We start from the raw sequence: 22,051 nt of genomic DNA on the forward strand, positions 1-22,051 counted from the left end.
TTGTGGTAACAGTGTGGGAGATGGTTGCAGGTGGGGAAAGAAGAGCTAGGTAGAGAAGAGAAACTACAAAGGTACAACTATGGTGATGGCAGTGGGGATGGGGAAGAGAGGAAGGATTTGTGAGATATGTAGGAGCTGGTATTGACAGCTGACTGGTTCAGTGGGGGAGGTGAGGGAAAGGAAGGAATTTATCCATGTTTTTGGCTCAGTGGATGGGTGGATGAGCAGTACCACTAAATTAGATGAGGAAATCGCAGTGTGAGGCAACTTGAGCAGGGAAAGGGGAGAATGGTGGAATTCCATTTCTGACATATTGCTTTGAGATGCACAGGGACCGTTGTTGGATGGCGGGTGGAGAATGTGGGGTGCCAGGTAAGCAGACAGAATACAGGGAACATTAAAAGAGAGTGGGCAGACCTGCTAAGCTGCCAGTTTGCTTCTATCTTCACTGGCAAGAAGACTGGTTTTCAAATTAGAAATGGCAGAACAAACATAATAAAAAGAAAACTGAAGCCCCAAATAGGTGAAGTGAAAGAAAGTATCTAGTCATTTTAAATGATTTCAAGTCTCCTGCTCAGATGAGTTACACACCAAGCCTTCTGAAAGAAATTGCAGATGTAATCTCAGAGACACGATTGGTAATCGTCAAGAAATTGTGCAGACTATAAGACAAGAGAAGGACAACTGTTTTCCAGATTTTTAAAGTAAAGAGGGAAAGATTGTAATGGGAAGTATTCAGATAAGTTTCACACCATTTATGACAAAGATTCTAGAATGACTTATTAAATAGATGGCTTATGATTACTTTAGTTAATGCATGCAGCTGAGAAGAAGGAAGGAGGGCACAATTGATGGCTCTCTGACAGAAGTTTATTTATACTGCTAGCTTGCCCAGACTGATTGTGGCTTGTGTCCTCCCCCTTCCTAAGCACAAAGTGAGTTGTCTGGCCTGCAGTATGAATTCAAGCCTTCTCTATCTGTGATTTGTTGCCTGTGGTACTCAGCCTGTATGTGGCCCTTTATGAAAAGAGGTTGACAATTTAAATGAAGAAACCAACAGTCTGAATTCTCCAAGAAATCCAGCATCACTTGTCAGGGTACCCCAGGGAACTGACAAGCAGCATTAACCTCTGCAGTTATTAGCTTAAACATCAATAAACCTTTGTCTATTAGAATCCCACTACCTTATTTTTTGTGCTATTTCTTTCTTTACACATACTAACTGTAAAATGAGAACAGGAAACAGTAAGGCAAATGTGGTACAGCATGATGGCAGGAAGGCAGTCATGTCTCACCAACATCTCTACCTCTGGCAGGCTAAGATATAATGTAAAATATCTTGTGTTAAAAAATATATATATATACATACACACACACAACATTAGTCTTTCAGAGACCTTCTTAGAACCTTAAAAAAAAAGGGCAGCCTATTTGAGACCCAGATGACTCTCTTGAACTAAAGTATATCCTCTGGGAGATGTCACCAGTGTCACATTTTAAAATTATATGATCCTACAAATCAAGCAATAGTGGGTTAAAGTTCCCTTCTTAAAGCAAAGCGAAACAAAACAAAACAAAATGAAAACAACCAAAAACCCAGACATGAAGATTAGTAAAAAGATCTTTTAGAACCAGGTTTCATATTCAGATCTGTTTGGTTCATATATAAAGTCATTTATTCGAGTTGAAAATGATTTTGACATCCTGTAAGTTCTTAACCAATACAAACTGAGACTTGTGCCGTATCCAGGGAGAGGCCCTAGTCCTCTCCCTCCACAAATCTAAACTAGTCCCTCCACAAGTCTAACTTTGGTGCATTTCCCCACCAGAAAATCCAAACAAGCCCCTTGTATATCTTTGTCCCTCATTTTCCATCCCCTCCTCTCAATATTTAGAGCAAAGAACAGAAGAGTATCTTGACTGAAGTTACTGGGATCATCAGTGTACCAAAACACAATTTGCACATGTGTCTTCCATTTTAAAAGTAATAAATGAAAGGGAATCTTCTTACCGTATTGACCCAATCATGTATGGCTGTGCCAGCTGAACCACAATCGCACCACTTCCTAGCTGATGACATGTATAGCCAGAATCCCAATCATAGTTCTTAGTGTCCCCATTCAGCAAGGCATTTCGGCTCCGACTGACTCCTTCAATCACACTGGCACAATCAGCAATTGTTGCAACGTTCTCCATGGGAACTGCGAATCCAACACGAGATTCAGCATCAAGATAAAGAAGCCAAATATATCCCAACAGTGTGCTATGAACAAAATTAATTAATTACTATCAACAATAAAACAGAAATTAGAGCATCTTGATTATCTCAAGATATGAACACATTTCCATGCCAAATAGCTTTTAAAAAAGTTGAACCTGAGGCTGGAACAAACCAAACCACATGTAGCAATTAACCCTAAAGAATTTTATTACAAAGAAACATGATACCCCATAAGATATAGAACGGATAAATACATTGTGAAATATTACTACAGTGGGACACCACACAGTAGTTGAGATTAATTAACTACAGCTATATCCAAATTGATTAATCAAAAAACAATGTTGAGTGAGAAAAGCAAGGCACAGAAAAACACAATGTATGAGTTCATTCATACAAAGCTTTTTAAAAAGGCAAAACTAAAAATATAATTTGTTTAGGGATACATATATAAACGTAAAACTAAAAAGGAAATCCAGGGAATTATTACACAAAATTCATGATCATTTGTATGAGAAAGAGGGAGATGAAATCTTGGAGGGACACCCACCAATGTGTTTAAACATTAATTGATTTCATTTCCAAGATGAAATCCTGGAGGGGCTTCAAAACTACTGGTTTTCTTCTATTCTCGTGAGGCGATAGGTACATAGGCACTTGTTTTATTAGTATTCTCTAAACTGTACATATTTATTACACTTAATAAATGTAGTAAGTTTGTTTAAAGAAGCATGACATATATAGATTCAGTATTTTAGAATTCGTAAAGCAGGAAAACAATCCAGGACATGGCACCAATCCCTTTGCAGAATATACAGTTGCCCTCGGCCACGATTCATTTCCCTTTTTTGTTTGTTTACTATTCTGAGCAATTCAACACATACGCTCATCTCTTTGTTCATGAACTGCTGCATTCTGAAACACCAGCTCTGTTTTGATTCCGTGTCTCTTTATGTACTTCAAGTCCACATCCACCTGTTCATTTACAAGAGTCTAGGGTATCCACAAAATGATATAGCTGTCCAAAAATGATGTAGATTCTCTAAACACTGAGAAGAGAATGATAAAAGGTCAGAGCCTTTTAAGTCCACTGGGACCTTTTTTGTGCATTTACTAGCGCTGCGATTTTCTTCGGAAATTTAAGTTATTTAACCTAAATCTACAATTAACCTTAGCTACTTACATTCAAGATGTGTAGCTTACTTTACATAATTTTAAAATTGATTGAAAAAAAGACAATTTCTTATTAGATATATACTATACTTTTCAGTATAATATTATACTCTATGTAAAGAGAGAGGGTAAGCAGTACTATTATCATGCCAAAACATTTCTAACTTTATAATGATGAGGAGTAAATAATCTTCCATGTATCTTTTTTTTTTTTTAACTATTTATTTATTTATTCATTGCAGTGCACGGGCCTCTCACTATTGCGGCCTCTCTTGTTGCGGAGCACAGGCTCCAGACGCGCAGGCTCAGTAATTGTGGCTCACGGGCCCAGCTGCTCCATGGCATGTGGGATCTTCCGGGACCAGGGCTTGAACCCGTGTCCCCTGCATTAGCAGGCGGATTCTTAACCACTGCGCCACCAGGGAAGCCCTCTTCCATGTATCTTCTAAGCAATGCATTTACTTTCCAAAGGTAGGGATGCCTGTACTCGAGCCCTCATCTACCTTCACTACTTGCTTTGCTCCCTCATCTCATATACCTTCACTGCTTGCTTTGCTCTCTGTAGATAAGGACAGCCATCCACAGATAAAGAAGAGAGGAAGGGAAGGAGGAAGGGAGAGAGATTGGATTTTCTGGCCATGAATCCCTTGACTATGAAGCTTAACTCTAAAGCAATAAGCAGAATCTCTGGTAAAGTAACCTGTGAGGACAGTTTCCTGGCAGAGAAGGGGCTTAGAGAAAAGCTCCCCTCTGACTTTGAAAGGAGAAGAGATAAAGGACTATATTTAGAGGCTAAGTCATGGTACCTCCATCTCATGGAAAAGGGGAAGTATTCTGTGATTTGGAAGAGAGAACTAAAGGAAGTGGCACAAGATACACAATAAACTGAGCTGAGACATAAAATCACACTGTAGGTAGCTTAAGCTGCAGTAAGAGACAGCCTCCATTTTCCCAGGTGCTTAAATAGCACACATTTATTTTTCACCCACACTATGCTGCATTCAGTGATGATCAGCAAGGTGACTCTGAGCACTGCATCATGCAGGGAACCTAGTGACGGAAGCTTTGCATTGATTGATATGTGCTTCTTCAATCACAGCAGCAGTGAGAAGGGAGTGAACTGGGCACTGGCTCTTAAAACTCCTCCCCCAAAGCAACACACATCACTTTGCTCACATTTTGTTGACCAAGGCAAGTCACAGGGCCTTACCTAACTTCAAAGGGGACAGGAGAGGGCTAACTTGTTGTGTGCCCAGGAGAAGAAAGGGAATATTTGGTCAACAATATTAACGGCTACAATAAACATTAAACCAGGATGAAGGAACATTCAATAGCCAGATAAATCTAGTTCATTTGTGTAAAGTATATAAAATATTTCAATGTATAAATATACCAAAGGGACATTTAGATTGTTACCATTGTTTTCTTTGTGATTACAAATGTGTCTTCTTGGGTACATAGGTAAGAGTTTCTTCAAGGAATATGTAAGACATATATATGTATATATTTACACACACACACACACACACACACACACACACACACATACGGAAGTGGAATTACACTTGTGGCTATGAGTTACCTCATTGGCAGGATGTCACTCCTTTCTTGGTTAATGTTGAGTTGAAATATTTAATCTTTTCCTATATGATTTGTGTTTTCCTTTTCTTGTTTATAAATTCTTTCCAACCCCAAATTTATAAAGATATCTCCCTATATTTTCTTCTATAAGTTCTCAAATTTTGCTTTTCATGTTTGGTTCTTTAATCTATTTAGGATTTATTTTTGGTATGCTATTAAATACAGATCTACTTTCACCTTTTATTCATAAGGTTAGCTAATTTCCCCAGCACCATTTAATGGACAGTTCATCGCTTTCCTCCACTAATTTATGTTACTTTAGTCACATATAAAGTTTTCATACGTATCCAAATCTCTTTTTAAGATCTGTACTCTGTTTCCTTAATTTGCCTAGTCTTGTGCCTTTACCATCTTGTTTTAATTACTATAATTTTACAGTATACTAAAATCTGACAAACTGAACACCTGTCTTCCCTCTCCTTCCCCTTCTTCTCCGTTTTTCTTCAAAATTACCTTAGATATTCCTGGCCCTTTCAGGAGAATTTTTTGTTTTGTTTAAGTTTTCAAATATACTAGCATAAAGGATTCTTCAATATACGCAAATCAATCAATGTGATACACCATATTAACAAATTGAAGGAGAAAAACCATATGATTATCTCAATAGATGCAGAAAAAGCTTTTGACAAAATTCAACACCCATTTATGATAAAAACCCTCCAGAAAGTAGGCATAGAGGGAACTTACCTCAACATAATAAAGGTCATATATGACAAACCCACAGCCGACACTGTTCTCAATGGTGAAAAACTGAAACCATTTCCACTAAGATCAGGAACAAGACAAGGCTGCCCACTCTCCCACTACTATTCAACATAGTTTTGGAAGTTTTAGCCACAGCAATCAGAGAAGAAAAAGAAATAAAAGGAATGCAAATCGGAAAAGAAGAAGTAAAGCTGTCACTGTTTGCAGATGACATGATACTATACATAGAGAATCCTAAAGATGCTACCAGAAAACTTCTAGAGCTAATCAATGAATCTGGTAAAGTAGCAGGATACAAAATTAATGCACAGAAATCTCTTGCATTCCTATACACTAATGATGAAAAATCTGAAAGGGAAATTAAGAAAACACTCCCATTTACCATTGCAACAAAAAAGAATAAAATACCTAGGAATAAACCTACCTAAGGAGACAAAAGACCCATAGGCAGAAAATTATAAGACACTGAAGAAAGAAATTAAAGATGATACAAGCAGATGGAGAGATATGCCATGTTCCTGGATTGGAAGAATCAACATTGTGAAAATGACTATACTACCCAAAGCAATCTACGGATTCAAGGCGATCCCTATCAAACTACCAATGGTATTTTTCATAGAACTAGAACAAAAAATTGCACAATTTGTATGGAAACACAAAAGACCCTGAATAGCCAAAGCAATCTTAAGAAAGAAAAATGGAGCTGGAGGAATCAGGCTCCTGGACTTCAGACTATACTACAAAGCTACAGTAATCAAGACAATATGGTACTGGCACAAAAACAGAAATATAGATCAATGGAACAGGATAGAAAGTCCAGAGATAAACCCACACACATATGGTCACCTTATTTTTGATAAAGGAGGCAAGAATATACAATGGAGAAAAGACAGCCTCTTCAATAAGTGGTACTGGGAAAACTGGACACTTACATGTAAAAGAAAGAAATTACAATACTCCCTAACACCATACACAAAAATAAACTCAAAATGGATTAAAGACCTAAATGTAAGGCCAGACACTATCAAACTCTTAGAGGAAAACATAGGTAGAACACTCTAGGACATAAATCACAGCAAGATCCTTTTTGACCCACCTCCCAGAGAAATGGAAATAAAAACACAAATAAACAAATGGGACCTAATGAAACTTACAAGCTTTTGCACAGCAAAGGAAAACATAAACAAGATGAAAAGACAACCCTCACAATGGGAGAAAATATATGCAAATGAAGCAACTGACAAAGGATTAATCTCCAAAATTTACAAGCAGCTCATGCAGCTCAATAACAAAAAAACAAACAACTCAATCCAAAAATGGGCAGAAGACCTAAATAGACATTTCTCCAAAGAAGATATAAAGATTGCCAACAAACACATGAAAGGATGCTCAACATCACTAATCATTAGAGAAATGCAAATCAAAACTACAATGAGGTATCACCTCACACCAGTCAGAATGGCCATCATCAAAAAATCTACAAACAATAAATGCTGGAGAGGGTGTGGAGAAAAGGGAACCCTCTTGCACTGTTGGTGGGAATGTAAATTGATACAGCCACTATGGAGAACAGTATGGAGGTTCCTTAAAAAACTAAAAATAGAACTACCATACGACCCAGCAATCCCACTACTGGGCATATACCCTGAGAAAACCGTAATTCAAAAAGAGTCATGTACCACAATGCTCATTGCAGCTCTTTTTACAATAACCAGGACATGGAAGCAACCTAAGTGTCCATCGACAGATGAATGGATAAAGATGTGGCATATATATACAATGGGATATTACTCAGCCATAAAAAGAAACGAAATTGAGTTATTTGTAATGAGGTGGATGGACCTAGAGTCTGTCATACAGAGTGAAGTAAGTCAGAAAGAGAAAAACAAATACCGTATGCTAACACATATATATGGATTCTAAAAAAAAAAAAAAAAAAAAAAAAAGGTTCTGAAGAACCTACGGGCAGGACAGGAATAAAGACACAGACATAGAGAATGTATTTTAGGACACGGGGAGAGGAAAGAGTAAGCTGGGATGAAGTGAGAGAGTGGCATGGACTTATATACACTACCAAAAGTAAAATAGATAGCTAATGGGAAGCAGCCGCATAGTACAGGGAGATCAGCTCAGTGCTTTGTGACCACCTAGAGGGGTGGGATAGGGAGGGTGGGTGGGAGACTCAAGTGGGAGGAGATATGGGGATACATGTATATGTATAGCTGATTCACTTTGTTATAAAGCAGAAACTAACATACCATTGTAAAGCAATTATACTCCAATAAAGATGTTAAAAAATAAAAATTAAAAAAAAGCAGTAAGCCTTGATGTGGAAAAAAAAAAAAACAACCCAAATATACTAGCATAAAAATTTTCACAGTATGTTCTCATTATCATTCCAAATATTTGTATTTGTACCTTTCCTTTCTTTTTTGGTCAGTCCTATACATGTTTGTCTACTACATTAGTGTTTTCAAAAAAACGATTTTCAATTTTGCTGATTATTTTCTTTATTTCCTGCTTCACTAAATCTGCTCTTTTTATTATTTCTTCTTTCTATTCCTTTGGATTTATTCTATTTTTTTCTAAATATCTGAAGCAAATAATGAGCAAAACATTAACTTTTATTTTTTTCTAATAAATGCATTTAAAGCTAATGTTTTATCTCTAAGTCCTGCTTTATCTTTACCCTTAAGTTTTGATATATAGTGTTTTGAAGAGTATTAGAGTCAACTATGGTGTAGAATGTTCCTCCATCTGGGTTTGTCTGACATAAAGTGTTTTAAAAGTTGATAATCTAAGTATTTTCTAATTTCCATTAAGATTTTTCTTTGCTTCATAAATTATTCATAAGAATGTTTTTTTAACTTTTCAAGTTTTTGTTACTGATTTTTAATTACACTGTAATGTGGATAAAAAGGTGTGGTCTGTATGATACTGACTTTGTAGAATTTGATGAGATTTGCTTTTCTGTGGTCTAGTTCATGGTTCTTATAAATATTTTACATGTGCCTGAAGAGAATGTGTATTCTCTACTTTGGGAGATATATGGTTCTATATATACCTACTATATCAAACTTACTGAGCTGTTCAAATCACTTACATGCTTACTAATTAATGGGAGAGGTTTGTTTAAATTTCCCACTATGACTGTAGATCTGTCAATTTCTCCTTGTAATTCTGTCAATTTTTGCTTTATGTATTTTGAGAACACATCATTTCGTGTACATTATTTTAGAATTATATCTAACTGGTAGATTGAACCTTTCATCATTATGTAGTGTCATTTTTTATCTCTAATAATGCCTTTGCCCTAAAATCTACATGTTCTGATGTCAAATAAATATAGTGCCTTTATTTTGGCTACTGTTTCCTTAGCATCACTCTTCTATTTTTCTGGTCTCTTGTGATAACATATAACTAGATTTTTGAAAAATTCAGTGTCCTTTGTCTTTTAACTGGCAGATATACATGACATATTAATTGTTATTACTGATGTATACTAATTCACTTTTTTTTAAAAAAATTTATTTATTTTAGGCTGTGTTGAGTCTTCGTTGCTGCGCACAGGTCCCCTCCAGAGGCTGCGATAGGGGGCCACTCCTCACGGCGGTGTGCGGGCCTCCCACTGCGGTGGCCTCTCCTTTTGCAGAGCGTGGGCTTCAGGTGTGTGGACCTCAGCAGTTGTGGTGCCCGGGCTCAGTAGTTGTGGCTTGCGGGCCCCAGAGAGCAGGCCAGGAAGCTGTGGCGCATGGGCCCAGTTGCTCCGCAGCACGCGGGATCCTCCCAGACCAGGGCTCGAACCTGGGTCCCCTGCATTGGCAGGCTGACTCCCAACCACTGCCCCACCAGGGAAGTCCCACTAATCACTTTTATTTCTACTTACAAGTTTTTTTTTTTCTTTGCTGCTTCCCTCACCTCTCTGTCTACTCTGTTCCTGTTTTCTAACAGATTGAATTTCTTTTATTTTACCCACCAGCTATCCCTATTGATTTGATTGGGAAGTTATATATTCTATTTCTATTCTTTTACTAAATTCTATATATGCATACCAGACTTAACAATGCCTAAAATTAAAAATCACATATTCCCTTCTCCTGAACAATATAAAAGATCTTAACACTTTTTCATACAAATCGTCTGTCTCTTGGCTTGTTATTCTTACCTAACATTTTACTTCTACCTTGTTTTAGACTCTCAAAATCAGTCACCATTATTATTATCTTATACAGCCAAAACTTATTTATTCACATTCACCAATTTATTCACCTTTACTTTTTTTATATCCTCCTTTCTTCTTGGTTCAACTTCCTTCTAAGACACATCCATTCAGCAAAGTCTTTACTTGAAAGTATATTTTGCCACCACTCTTGAATGATAGTTTAATTGGGTATAGAACTCTAAGTGAAAAGCTGTTTTTCCTCAGCACTTTTAAGATATTATTCCATAGTCTTCTAGCTTCTACTGTTATGTCTGCTATCCCTCTAACTGCTGTAATTTGTTTTTTTCTCCACAGTTAATTTTAAGGATTTCTTTTTGGTTTTAGTGTTTTGCAATTTTACTATGTTGCACCTAGATGCAGACTAAATTTATCCTTCTCAGGACTGAATATAAGCATTTATGGCTTTTATCAAGTCTGGAACATTTTAACCATTATTTCTGTGAGTATTGATTCTCCCTCATTTTCTGTTTTTTCTTCTTCTAGAATTCCCATTAGACCTCTGTTGGAACTTCTCATTCTATCCTCTCTATTTCTTAACCTTCCTTTCATTTTTTTCCTCTTTACCTCTTTTTGAAGCATTCTGGGTAATTTCTTAAAATTACTGTTTGTGTTCACTGCTTCTCTCCAGGTGTGTCTCATCTACTGTTTAACCTGTCCACTGAGTTTTAAAATTTCACTGTCAAACAAAAACTACCCAGTATTGAAAATAAATGAACTGAAGCTATGTGTATTAGCAAGGGTCAATCTTACAAAGAAAGTTGGTTAAGAAGAACAAGTCAAAAATACAAAGGGTACAATTCCACTTCTATTGTTCAGTGATAGACACCTAGTGAATCTCACCTATGTGGTGAGATTAGAAAGGAGAGCTAGGGAGTAGTAAACGCAAATTCAGATGAATGGTGACCTCGGACAGGAAGACAGCAGGGATGTGCTGTGGGGGGAACACACAAAGGGCTTTAAAGATTTGGTAGTGTTCTATTTCTCAAGATGGGTGGTGAGCATATGAGTGTTCCTGCTCTCCAGACTTTACATATATGTTCTTTATGTTCTTTTCCACAAATGGAATATTGGTTATTTTTAAAATTCCACAAATTCTAACACTGTTTTTATGAAAACCAGAAATATGGCAAGTAATTTCAGAGGGTTTGAAAGGATAAACCTTTTAGGATTCTTTACAATGCTGATGTGCTCTGTAGTATCCACTAGGTCTTGACGGTTGTCCTTGCTGACTCTCCCTGAGTTTATCAATTTCCTCCTAAGCTACCTTACTGCTTCACAATTTTATCCCTAGATGATCTGCTTTTAACTAGTCAATTAGTGCAGCAGCATCAGAGACGATCATAAAATCATTAGTGATATGGTTTAAAGCTCTTTGGGAAAAAAGGCTGGGATAAGCACTCAGAATTCCTTTTCTAAAGACATATTTAGAAATATTTATTAAAGAAGATTCTTTCAGTCTCCAACATTTTCTCTAAGCAAAACTGCCCTAGTAATATCACCCTCTGACCCTCTGGAATCTTAAGGTAGTCTAACATATGCTACTTTAAAGAACTTTGCCTTCTTGGGACTTCCCTGGCGGTCCAGTGGTTAGGACTCCACACTTTCACTACTGTGGGTCTGGGTTCAATCCCTGGTTGGGATTTTTTAAAAAAGAACATTTCAAAAACAAAAACAGTGCCTTCTTAACAAAAAATCCTATATCTATGTGCTGGAGAATAGTATTCCATGGTTTCCACTTTGATCTTGACATCATCGTTCATTAATGTTTTTCAGTCAAAGTCTGGATTCTACAAAGGGTGCCCAACACAGATATACATAGACACATATAATACACAGAGATAGACGGTATTAGTGAAATCTACCCCAACTCCCAAATTTCCTTTCAAGAAACTGCTTTTGCTAGAACTCTACTAGCAACTTGATAAGCAACTGTACTTATTCTATAAGGTAGAAAATCAGATCAGCACTTTTCTTAATTCTCATTCCTATGTTTTAAACAATGAGTCAAATTAACAATATAATGACCAAATGATGCCAACAGGTGGGAAGAAGAGAAGGATAGGGACCTGGGCACAAACCCTGTGGATAAAGACTTTCTGTAAATAACCAAGGTGAGACCATAATTCCAGCGCTGGGCCAATTCTTAATATCCAAATCAGTATTTCAATCTGATCTAACTTGACAATTGGAGATTTAGCATGTGAGTTTCATAAGGGCAGGAACTTTTGTTTCTTTTTTTCACTGCTGTATTCCCAACTGATAAGAAAGAGTGCCTAGCATATAGTAGTTATTAAATATTTGCTGAAAGAATGAATCAGAGCTGGAAAAGCATGCGTATATAGGTGTGGCACTTAACATAGCTCCTTACCAAAAGCTAGAAAATCTAATAAAAGTTACTGAATAAAGCAGAAAAAACTGCTTTCTAAGGGAAAGTTTTCTTAGAAAAGTGAAGTATGATCAATCTCTGGGTCTTGACCTAAACATTAAAAAGAAAACAAATATGCCCACTGCAGAAGAGCTGCTTTATAAGCACTACATATATACCCTTAGCTCTCTCAACTTCTCTTCCCCTAAAAGTTTGTCCCACATACAGAAAGATTGGTCACTCATGGTAGACTAAAATATTTTCTGATAGGGAAACCATTTGGGGGAGAACAGGAGGAAGAGGAGGCATGTATATAATAACATGACTTTTAAAGACTATAGAAGCTTTTTTATGCCTGACAGTATTGCTATCTGGTTATAGTCATACTATAAGAGTTCTCAGAGAAGAGGTCTGTCCTAAATGTCACCACTGGGTTTACTAATATAGGCCACTTCCTTCATTTCAGCAGGAAAAAATTCTGTTATTAATTCTTCTTCCTAGAAACACAAACCTCAGCCTGCCTAGTTGGACTGCCTAATAATTACTCAATGGTTTGAATAAATTCTGTGGTCTTTTTTCCTGGGAAAAATTAGAGAGTGATTCTAACTGACTGCAATGCACAGAAGGTGCCATACTGTTTTTCTTCCTGTAGGGGCCGGGCCACTCCCCATTTGAATGTTCATTACCGTCTTTCATATGTGTCTGATAAATTTATTAAAAACACCATCTGGATGGAACTCAGCTTTGTGCTGAATTTCCAGTCTTCCAGTTTCCTCCCTTGTCCCACTGGAATTTCTGCCCCAATTTGTGTCACTTTGTTTACAAAACCATATTGCCAAAGCCCAGCATCTCGCATCTGTCTCTTTCTGGTTTTCCTTTGCCATCCTTCAGCTACATACCTATTACAATAGCCTATGCTAGGAGCAAAGGGGAAGTGCCTGGGCAGAAATTACTTTCCCCCTCTGTGCACATAGCAATTCTGCTCAAATTTAATTTGCTGCTTCTGAATGCAAAAATTGCGTGTTAACAAAGTGTATACATTCTGCAAGTGTATGAATATTGGGATGACTCACACTGTGGGGAACTGCAGAAAAAGTGCTCTGAAAACAATTGTACTGTCCTCTGTTCTTACACAGCACCAGGGGTGGCCAACAGCCTGCCTGTAAATTTAATTCAGGAGGAATAAATTTTTTAAAAGGCTGTATTACTCCACTAGGACATGACCTGAGGGCCACCTGTACCAGCTATATTTAAAGATAAGACTGACATGTTATTTAACTGTCTCCAGAGATCACCTTAGAGAGATAGGGGGAAAAACCCATTTGAAGCAGATTTTAAAAGTGAAATAGCACTTAGCACTTAACAGAGGATTGTCATCTTCAAAAACAGTGCTTGATACAGCAGAAACTAACACAACAATGTAAAGTAATTATACTCCTATAAAGGTGTTTTTAAAAAAAAGAAATAAATGAGCAAGTAAACAAACAAACAAACAGTGCTTGTGTTGGGCTTCATGCAATGTTTCCCTGGCTGTTTTCATTGCAAATTGTTTTCTAATAGCACAGTGGTTCACGCAGCCATCAAGTACTTAACAGTCTCAGGGAGATTCTTCTCTGTTGTCAAGATTTTCAGAGTTACAAAATATTTCCTTCAAAAAGACAACTAGGACTATCAGCTTAAGGTCACATCTAGATATCCTCCTACAGACCTACACCATTTTTTTTAAAGGGGGACTTACCCTAGGGGCCTATCCACAGGCCTACATAGGAACTTGTTGCTGACCAGGCAAGCTTCCAACCCAACTGCAATCCAACCTTCTGTCAACTTACTCTAAAGGGAAAAATACTCACAGCTGTTACGTCTGAACAGCTGTAAATGAACAATAGCTAATTAGAGCTCAAGCCCATTTTTCTTGGAAACTATCAAAAAGCTACAAAAATGTATTCTGCAACACTGGCACTAAGTTACATTCATTCCTGGTTTTATCTATCAGGTTAAAAAAAAAAATCCAATTTTCTTGGTGCAGCCACTATGGAAAACAGTATGCATGTTCCTCAAAAAACTAAAAATAGAGTTGCCATATGATCCAGCAATCTCACTCCTGGGTATATATCCGGACAAAAATATAATTTAAAAAGATACATGCACCCCTATGTTCGTAGCAGCACTATTTACAATAGCCAAGACATGGAAACAATCTACATGTCCATTGACAGATGAATGCATAAAGAAGATGTGGTACATATATACAATGGAATACTACTCAACCATAAAAAAGAATGAAATAATGCCATTTATAGCAACATGGATGGAACTAGAGATAATCATACTAAGTGAAGTAAGCCAGAAAGAGAAAGACAAACACCATATGATATCACTTATATGTGAAATCTAAAATATGACACAGATGAACTTTTATGAAACAGAAACAGACTCACAGACATAGAGAACAGACTTGTGGTTGCCAAGGGGGAGGGAGGGTGGAAGAGGGATGGAGTGGGAGTTTGGAGTTAGCAGATGCAAACTATTATATATAGAATGGATAAACAACAAGGCCCTACTATATAACACAGGGAAATAAATATATTAAATATTCTGTGATAAACCATAATGGAAAAGAATATTTAAAAAAGAATGTATATACGTATAACTGAATCACTTTGCTGTACAGCAGAAATTAACACAACATTGTAAATCAACTATATTTCAATTAAAAAAAAATCACTTTTCAATCATATAGTATATCACATTACACTGCTGAAGAAAACCCTTTAAACTTTTCTTTCCCAAATATGCCCCGGTTCCCAGCACCGTGGAAAGGCTGCTTCCTAACACAATTCCAAAAGATTCAGTCATGACCATCTCTCCATATCTGCAGGGGAAGCCCATGGGAAGAAAACAGACCTTGCCTTTTGAATGCTGGCGACCCATTCCTCTGAGCCTCTTTTCCTTTCTTCTTTGTTTTCATTTTTGTCTGTTTCAGTCAGTATAATCTGTGTTCTCATCACTCCTGTTATAGCTCCAATTCTGAACATCACCAACGTTGCCCAAATCACACACACTATCTTGAGATTATAAGGATGTTGACAATCATGCTGGGTTCTATTTAGCCAGTGACAGGAAGAGGTAACACTTTTCCAAACTCTAAATGTGGCTTTCCCTTCTCCCAAAGTATGCAAACTTTGTAACTTTAGAAAGTTATAGCTCCGAACATGTTTCAGAGAACATGGCAGTTTTATAGAAGACGGAGGTGAGAAATCAGAGGTGGTTATTCCCAGGGGCAAAGGTGAGGTGGGGTGGGGCCAGTGGATGCCAAGTATGCATGTTCACCAGGATCAGTGAATTCACAAAGCACCTTCCAGAACTAACTGCTTAAGAGGTTTACTCTCTTATCTGTAGTTTTCAAACTCCAGCATTCACACTGGAGGTTTTAGCTGTGAAAATCTTCGATTCAAAAAGACCTTAAAGAATCAAGCATCAGATGTTTAACAGCGGTAACCACAGCAGCGTATCAAAGGGGGATTCACTCTGCAGGTGAGGCCTTTAAATTTAGGACAAAGGAATTTCCAGATGTAAGAAAAAAGATAGCCCAAACAGCTAACTCTGTGTTTGAACTAATAGGCAATATCTCATTGGGGTGATTTTTTTCCTTTTCTCTGGACAAAATCTGTCAGAGAAATCTGCCCCCTACATCACGACAAGTTATTCAAGCTGATATGGGGAAAAATACCTAACATACAAAAAGTCACTGAAATTGGTCTTGCAAGTTTAGGAAACTCTTTCTCAAAAAAATTTAAAAGTTATAATGTAAAGGGCATCTTTTTCTATGAGTAGTATAAGAGTTTTACATGGATTTATTTTTCCTTATGTCCTAAAAGATGTTGATATCAACAGAGTTATTTTTGTTCCGCACTAATGGTTGAAAGGTCTTCTCAGGCCACAACAATTTTGTGACTCAAGATCAGAGATGTCACCACAGCTTTGGGGGAATATTTCTCATTCGTGTTAAACATAGAACAAAGATGTGCAAAGGTTTTTAAAAGGTCCACAAAAGAAGCAGTGGTTTGCACGTAAATTTTTGTGTTTTTTTTTTTTAAACCATCCCTTTAACAAAGTAGTAGCTCTTCTCTCTCTCTCTCTTTTTAAAATTTTTTTCATTTTAAGCTGGAGGATGTATCTGGTTCAAACTTTAAGTCAGAATGATTCTGAGATAATGGATAACTCTTGAGTCTTATGATCTTGAATGACGGTCCTTTAAAATGTATCAATAAATATAAAATTTGAGATTTTACTTACAATAGTTATCAGCAGTGAGGCAATCAAACATTAAGCGGAATCCTGTACATTTTACAGAAAATGTCCCAATCAGATTTGTGGCAAGTATGCTCCTACAGTTCCACTTTGGCAGAAACTGCCTGCCACAGATTTTGGAGGCAGAGAGAAAAAGGTGGGAGACGACACCAAATTCTCACATGTTTTAGTTCCCACAAAGCATCCTGGATTGAATTGTGTGAGAAGGAAAGAATCTCTGAGAATCTCAAGGGAGCAAGACTGGAATTCAGAAGAAACATACAGGTAAAGGTGAGTCTTAACTTCTGAATATTGAGCTTTCAGAATTGAGACTCTGTAATCAAACCCCACAGGACGCCTGAGGGAAAACTTGCCTCCCTGGGCTCTCCCAGATTTAGCCTGAGGGGCCAGCCCAGGGCTGTGGGGAAGTTGAGCAATCCCCTGGGTGAGACTGAGGTTTTGCTCCCTAACAGGCGAACTTGGGGTCCCTGGGGAAATCTGTCTACCTAGCTTCAAAGACAATCAAAGTCTTGTAAGTGACCTGTAACAACTTTACTTATACTCCTAAGTAAAGTAGTTATGAGAAAAAAAAAAAAAAAAAAAACCTCAGGAAAAAGTACGATTTACACTACCTCTGGAGGCCAAAGTTAATCTAGATTGAAGAAACAGAATCATGCTATGTTTTCCAGTAGGCTTACAGTGTATGATGAAATGAGTCTTGTCTAAAATACAATAAAAGGCGGTTAAAAAGCACCTTCTGCTACTACTCTCAATTAATTCTTCTTCTAATGGTTTACACTTAGTGCTTTGGGAAATGAAAAATGGGTGTGAGTATTTTTAAACAGAAGTTTATTATGAATATTCTGGGACCTGTCAGTTAGGAAGTATCTTATTTCTGAGTTCTAGCCCTCTTTGCATCATGTCTCCATACTTTAATTCTGAGAGGAAAAACGTTTGCTACCCCCTGCCTGCCTTCAGCTCCAACATCCACTGGACCAAGGCAATGGACTGGAAAGCAGGTACCTGAAGAACTCACCTCAGTTCTGTAAACCATGCCCTAGGCAATCTCGAGAAGGCCATTTAACCACCCCATGACTCAGTTTCTTTACCCATAAAGAAAAGAATCCCTTCCTCCTTCTGCCTTCTTATGAATATTGAAATAATAAATTAGATCATGTTCACAAAAGCATCTTGAGATTTTCAAAAAATCACAAGATCCAAGCTTGGTGCTTCCCTAGTCATGAAGGGCCAGGCTTTCCCCACATGGTATGGGTAGGTGGGACCAGCATTTCAGAAATCTGAGTATTACACAAGAGGTGAGACTTTTATTCTCATGAGCCACCTTGTAATTGTAAAAGGATAGGAAGCAGGGAAAGGAAGAACCAATAACAATTCTACTGACCAGCAAAAACCTATTAGCACCTGCTAGGGTAATATGCAGCTGGCAGTTTCAAAAAACACAAGAAAGCATTTTCTTCTGGTCGATATTTGCTGGGGACAGCAATTTCTGACCTACTGAATCAGATCAAGATCATGGGAGTTATTAGAGCGAAGAAGTCTCTTTGTGCTAACAGTACGGTGGCTGGGGGGGTCTCCTTTCATTAAACAAAGGGGTCTGCCCACAACCTGCCTTCTAGGATAGTCACCGCTTTGAGGTTTCATGAGCTATCACCACTGAGTGAACAAATCAAAACGCATTAAAAAAAATCACAGACACAAATAGACTTACAGTTTATCAGTGATATGGACAGTGATAAATGCCATATGGGTGCTCTACTCTTCTTGGGTGAAAGCAGGATGGGGGAAGGGGGAGAAGAGAGGGAGAGGGAGAGGGAGAGGGAGAGGGAAGGTTCCCTACAGTATTTAGATGGTCTTCAAATGTTCATAATTTCCTTAGGGTGTGCTCGTTGCCAAGTTGACAGATGTCGCTGGAAAAACCTGTACTATTCTGAAGAAAGGCTAACCTTTCAAGAGCGAGAGAGGGGGAGGGAGCCAGCGCACCAGTTCGGAGAAGAGATGACATTAAGCTGGACAGCAAGCTACCCTTAGCAAGCTGGATCTTTGAAAGGCTGTGATAACACTGCCAAGGAGAACTGTCCAGGGAGAAATCTCATTTCACCATGGTTTTCCTTGCCATGAGTTTAAATTAGTTTTTAAAACTAAATACTAGATGCCCTAGACAAGTCAATAATTATTAATTATTATTACTTTTTTAAACCACCAAGACTCCAATGCTAAGTTGCACAACATTACCCTAAAAGAAGTCACGGCTATGCCATTTTATACTCTCTCCTAAGCGTTTACCCACTTTCTTTTTCATTCACTCTTCCTGGTTGTACTTTATACATAAAGAGAAATGGGTTCTTCAAGGCAGACTGCCAATGATCTTATCCGAGGCTTCCCTGCTGGGTGCAAACATACACGCCTCTTTTGCTTGCTTGGCCCTTGACATTTCCTAATGAGAGCCTTTCAAAAGAGGATCGAGAATGCTGAGTATTAATTTAAGGGACAAAATGGTAGTTTAGCAAAGCCCCAGTCCTCTTCCACCAAATAAGAGGAGAAAGCACATTAGGGTCTCCTTGTTTGAGATCTTCAGCTTGTAGGTCAGCCAGTGCAGCCAAATCAGCATTTAAGTGATCAGAGCTGGGGCTGGGGAAGGAGGGGAAAGCCAACGGCGCCCAGACCTCCCTTTTCAGCACATATGCCTCTGTTCTCTTCCTGAGGAAGACCGCATCTCCTTTTCACCTCCAAGATAGTTCTCTTGCATTCCCAACTGTAAGCCTCCCGCTCAAAAATCCACATGCTCTTGTTCATTAATGTGACCATTAGTCATTTCTTCCCGTGCCCTGGGTACACCCAATGTTTTTGTCAGCTCTGGTAAGGAGAGACTCACCTAATGTCTTCTTATGAAAGGCAGATTACCAACCTACCCATTTAAAGATTAACAGTACTGTGCCATAAGGAAAATTATACCTCCAGCTTGAAAACCTGCAATTGGGGAACAATTTTACAGGATCATATTCATTCATATCAATTATCTTGTTTATCAAAGACAATGAAACCCAAACTGGTAGTAAAAAGGTACAGAGTGCACTGTGAGGAATAATTAGGTCTCACCCTCCTGGAGGCCGACAGCCATTTACCACTTCACTTTGGGAGGTGATGTTTACAGTGTCTGTTTTATAACTCCCTTCATATTAACGTTCAAATGTCAAAAGCAGGCAGTTAATTGTATATTATACAAAATGTCACATATGTAAAATACTGAGATATAAAATTATTATATCCGATCTACCATAAGAAATCCTGTCTTTTAGATTTAATAGCTTGTCAGTCTCTGGATCTCAGCTTAACTCCCATTATATGGACTGTGTTCGCCAGGTAGCCACTGTCTGACGAATAATCTTCTCTGCCTGCACTGTGTCCTCAGCCAGATGAGAAATAAAAATAAAATGATATGACAATTACTATTACAGTTTAAAGTAATATGTACTAAGAAGAATGGGAGATACACGAGCAGCAATGTCACATGTTCTGATTTCATTCCAGCTCTGAGAACAAGATTCAGAGAATCATGATGCAAAGCTTATCAAAGCAGTTTAAACTGAAGAGACTGAGTGTGCACTGCCCAAGTTCTTTAAAGCTACTGGGTGTTGACACCAACAGCCTGTGTCTACCCCAGAATCTCTCTATCACGAAACTACACACCAGCATGAGAATTTCTTTTCAATCACCTGCCAATTTCGCAGAGATCAAATCCCCTCCCTCTGCAACCCACTATTCCAATCTTGCCAAAACCAACCCTCTGGCAATCTCTTTGTCTGTAGGCTCAAAGAACCCAATTCTCCTCTAGAGCCATAAAGATCAGACAGACAGGAAGGAGAAGAGTGCAGCCAGAAAGAAGGGAGGAAATAAAATAAAGCAGTGTGTTTCTATGGGGAAGGAAAGGAGAGGCCAGGAAATCAGCTGGGGTGGGAGGGAGGCCAGGAGGGCTCCTTGAAATCCATTAGATACAATTTATACACTAAAATTTTTGTGGCTAAAATTTAATGAAACAAATGAATAAAGAGAGATACCAGTTGACTATGGAACTCCTGTTTCAGCCCATTTCCATGGGCACAGGATGGAAAACATACAATTTTGTGCCCATAGGAGGTTAATGCTTTCTGACATGACTGAAGGCTTGGATATATGTGAATCTGCTTGACTAATCCACACAACCGGTGAAGCACTGGTAAGAAACTCAGAGCCACAGTAGCTCATCAAGTCATTGAATTTACGGTTAGAAAAGAATCTTGAGGACCACTTAGTCCAAGGCACAGAAAATTTATATCTTATTACATATTGATCCAGAAAACAGAAAAAGAGGGAAAGCTTCTCAAGTCATTTTAATGTAACTTTGGTTATAAAATGACTTAGAGATGAGAAAAGAAATTTATAGGCCCATTTTATTTAAGAAAATAGGTGTAAAAACTCTAAAATAAATATTAGCCAACAAATCCAATAATTATTTAGAAAATACATCATGTCCAAGAAGCAATTATCCTAGGAATGCAAGTATGGGCCATCATCAGAACATCTACCATTTCAGTGGGTTAAAGAGTGATTGTGAGCAAAGGAGTGTTCCAGTAAGATTACTCTGGCTGGAGGGTGAAGGACAAGGAGAAGGACTAGAGAGGATGGGGGAGACCCATGAGCAGAAAGACCAGGGCAGTGGTGAGGAGAGATGGTGGTGGCTTACACTAGGGTGGCAGCAGTAGCAGCGGCCAAAAAAATCACTAGGGATTAGAGAAATGCAAATTAAAATAAGAACAAGATACTACTTTATGGCCATCATAATGGCAGAGTAGAAGAACACATATGTTAAGTGTGGGTGCGGACACGTGGAGGAAAAGGGCTCTCGTGCGCTCCTGGTGGTGGGAGCGTAAACTGGCACTGCCCTGCAGGAAGGCAATCTGGCAGTATGGATCAAAATGAAAGGTATGCATGCTTTAGTACTCCGGGAATCATATATTTGAATATAGGTCTCAGAAAAAAGATGCAAAGGAGACAAACACAAAGAAACTCATTGCAGCATTGTTTTTGAGAACAAGTAGCTGAAGGCGACCTAGGTCTCTATCACCGGGCGAATGAATGAAATGGCGAGACAGTAACAGTACCCACCTTACAAGACAGTTGTGAAGGTTAAATGATTTTATGTAAAGAGCTTAGAACAGTGTCTGGCAAATAGTAAGAACTATATAAATTCACTGATAATATATTTATAGTTATTATGATGAAATACTAAGTAGCATTAAGAAACAACGATGTCATAAAACCATAATACTAGGTCAGAAAAGTATGAAAAAGAATAAGACTTATGGCATAAAAACATTTTTGATGATTAAAACACATATACAACCCTCTCCCAACATTACAGATTTTCCAAATATAC

At 38.0% G+C, this 22,051-nt stretch overlaps 1 protein-coding gene across 1 annotated transcript in view; it reads right to left on the minus strand.

The window, feature by feature from the left end:
• BTBD9 (BTB domain containing 9) overlaps positions 1–22,051 on the minus strand; it is a 409,107-nt gene that overhangs the window by 102,194 nt on the left and 284,862 nt on the right. Inside the window, exon 8 of the mRNA XM_068559438.1 lies at positions 2,012–2,201. Within this exon, the coding sequence (XP_068415539.1) occupies positions 2,012–2,201 (190 nt within the window). The remainder of the gene's footprint in view (positions 1–2,011; positions 2,202–22,051) is intronic.

The sequence above is a fragment of the Eschrichtius robustus genome, chromosome 12 (genome assembly GCF_028021215.1).
Source record: "Eschrichtius robustus isolate mEscRob2 chromosome 12, mEscRob2.pri, whole genome shotgun sequence".
In the NCBI taxonomy this organism is placed as follows: Eukaryota; Metazoa; Chordata; class Mammalia; order Artiodactyla; family Eschrichtiidae; genus Eschrichtius; species Eschrichtius robustus.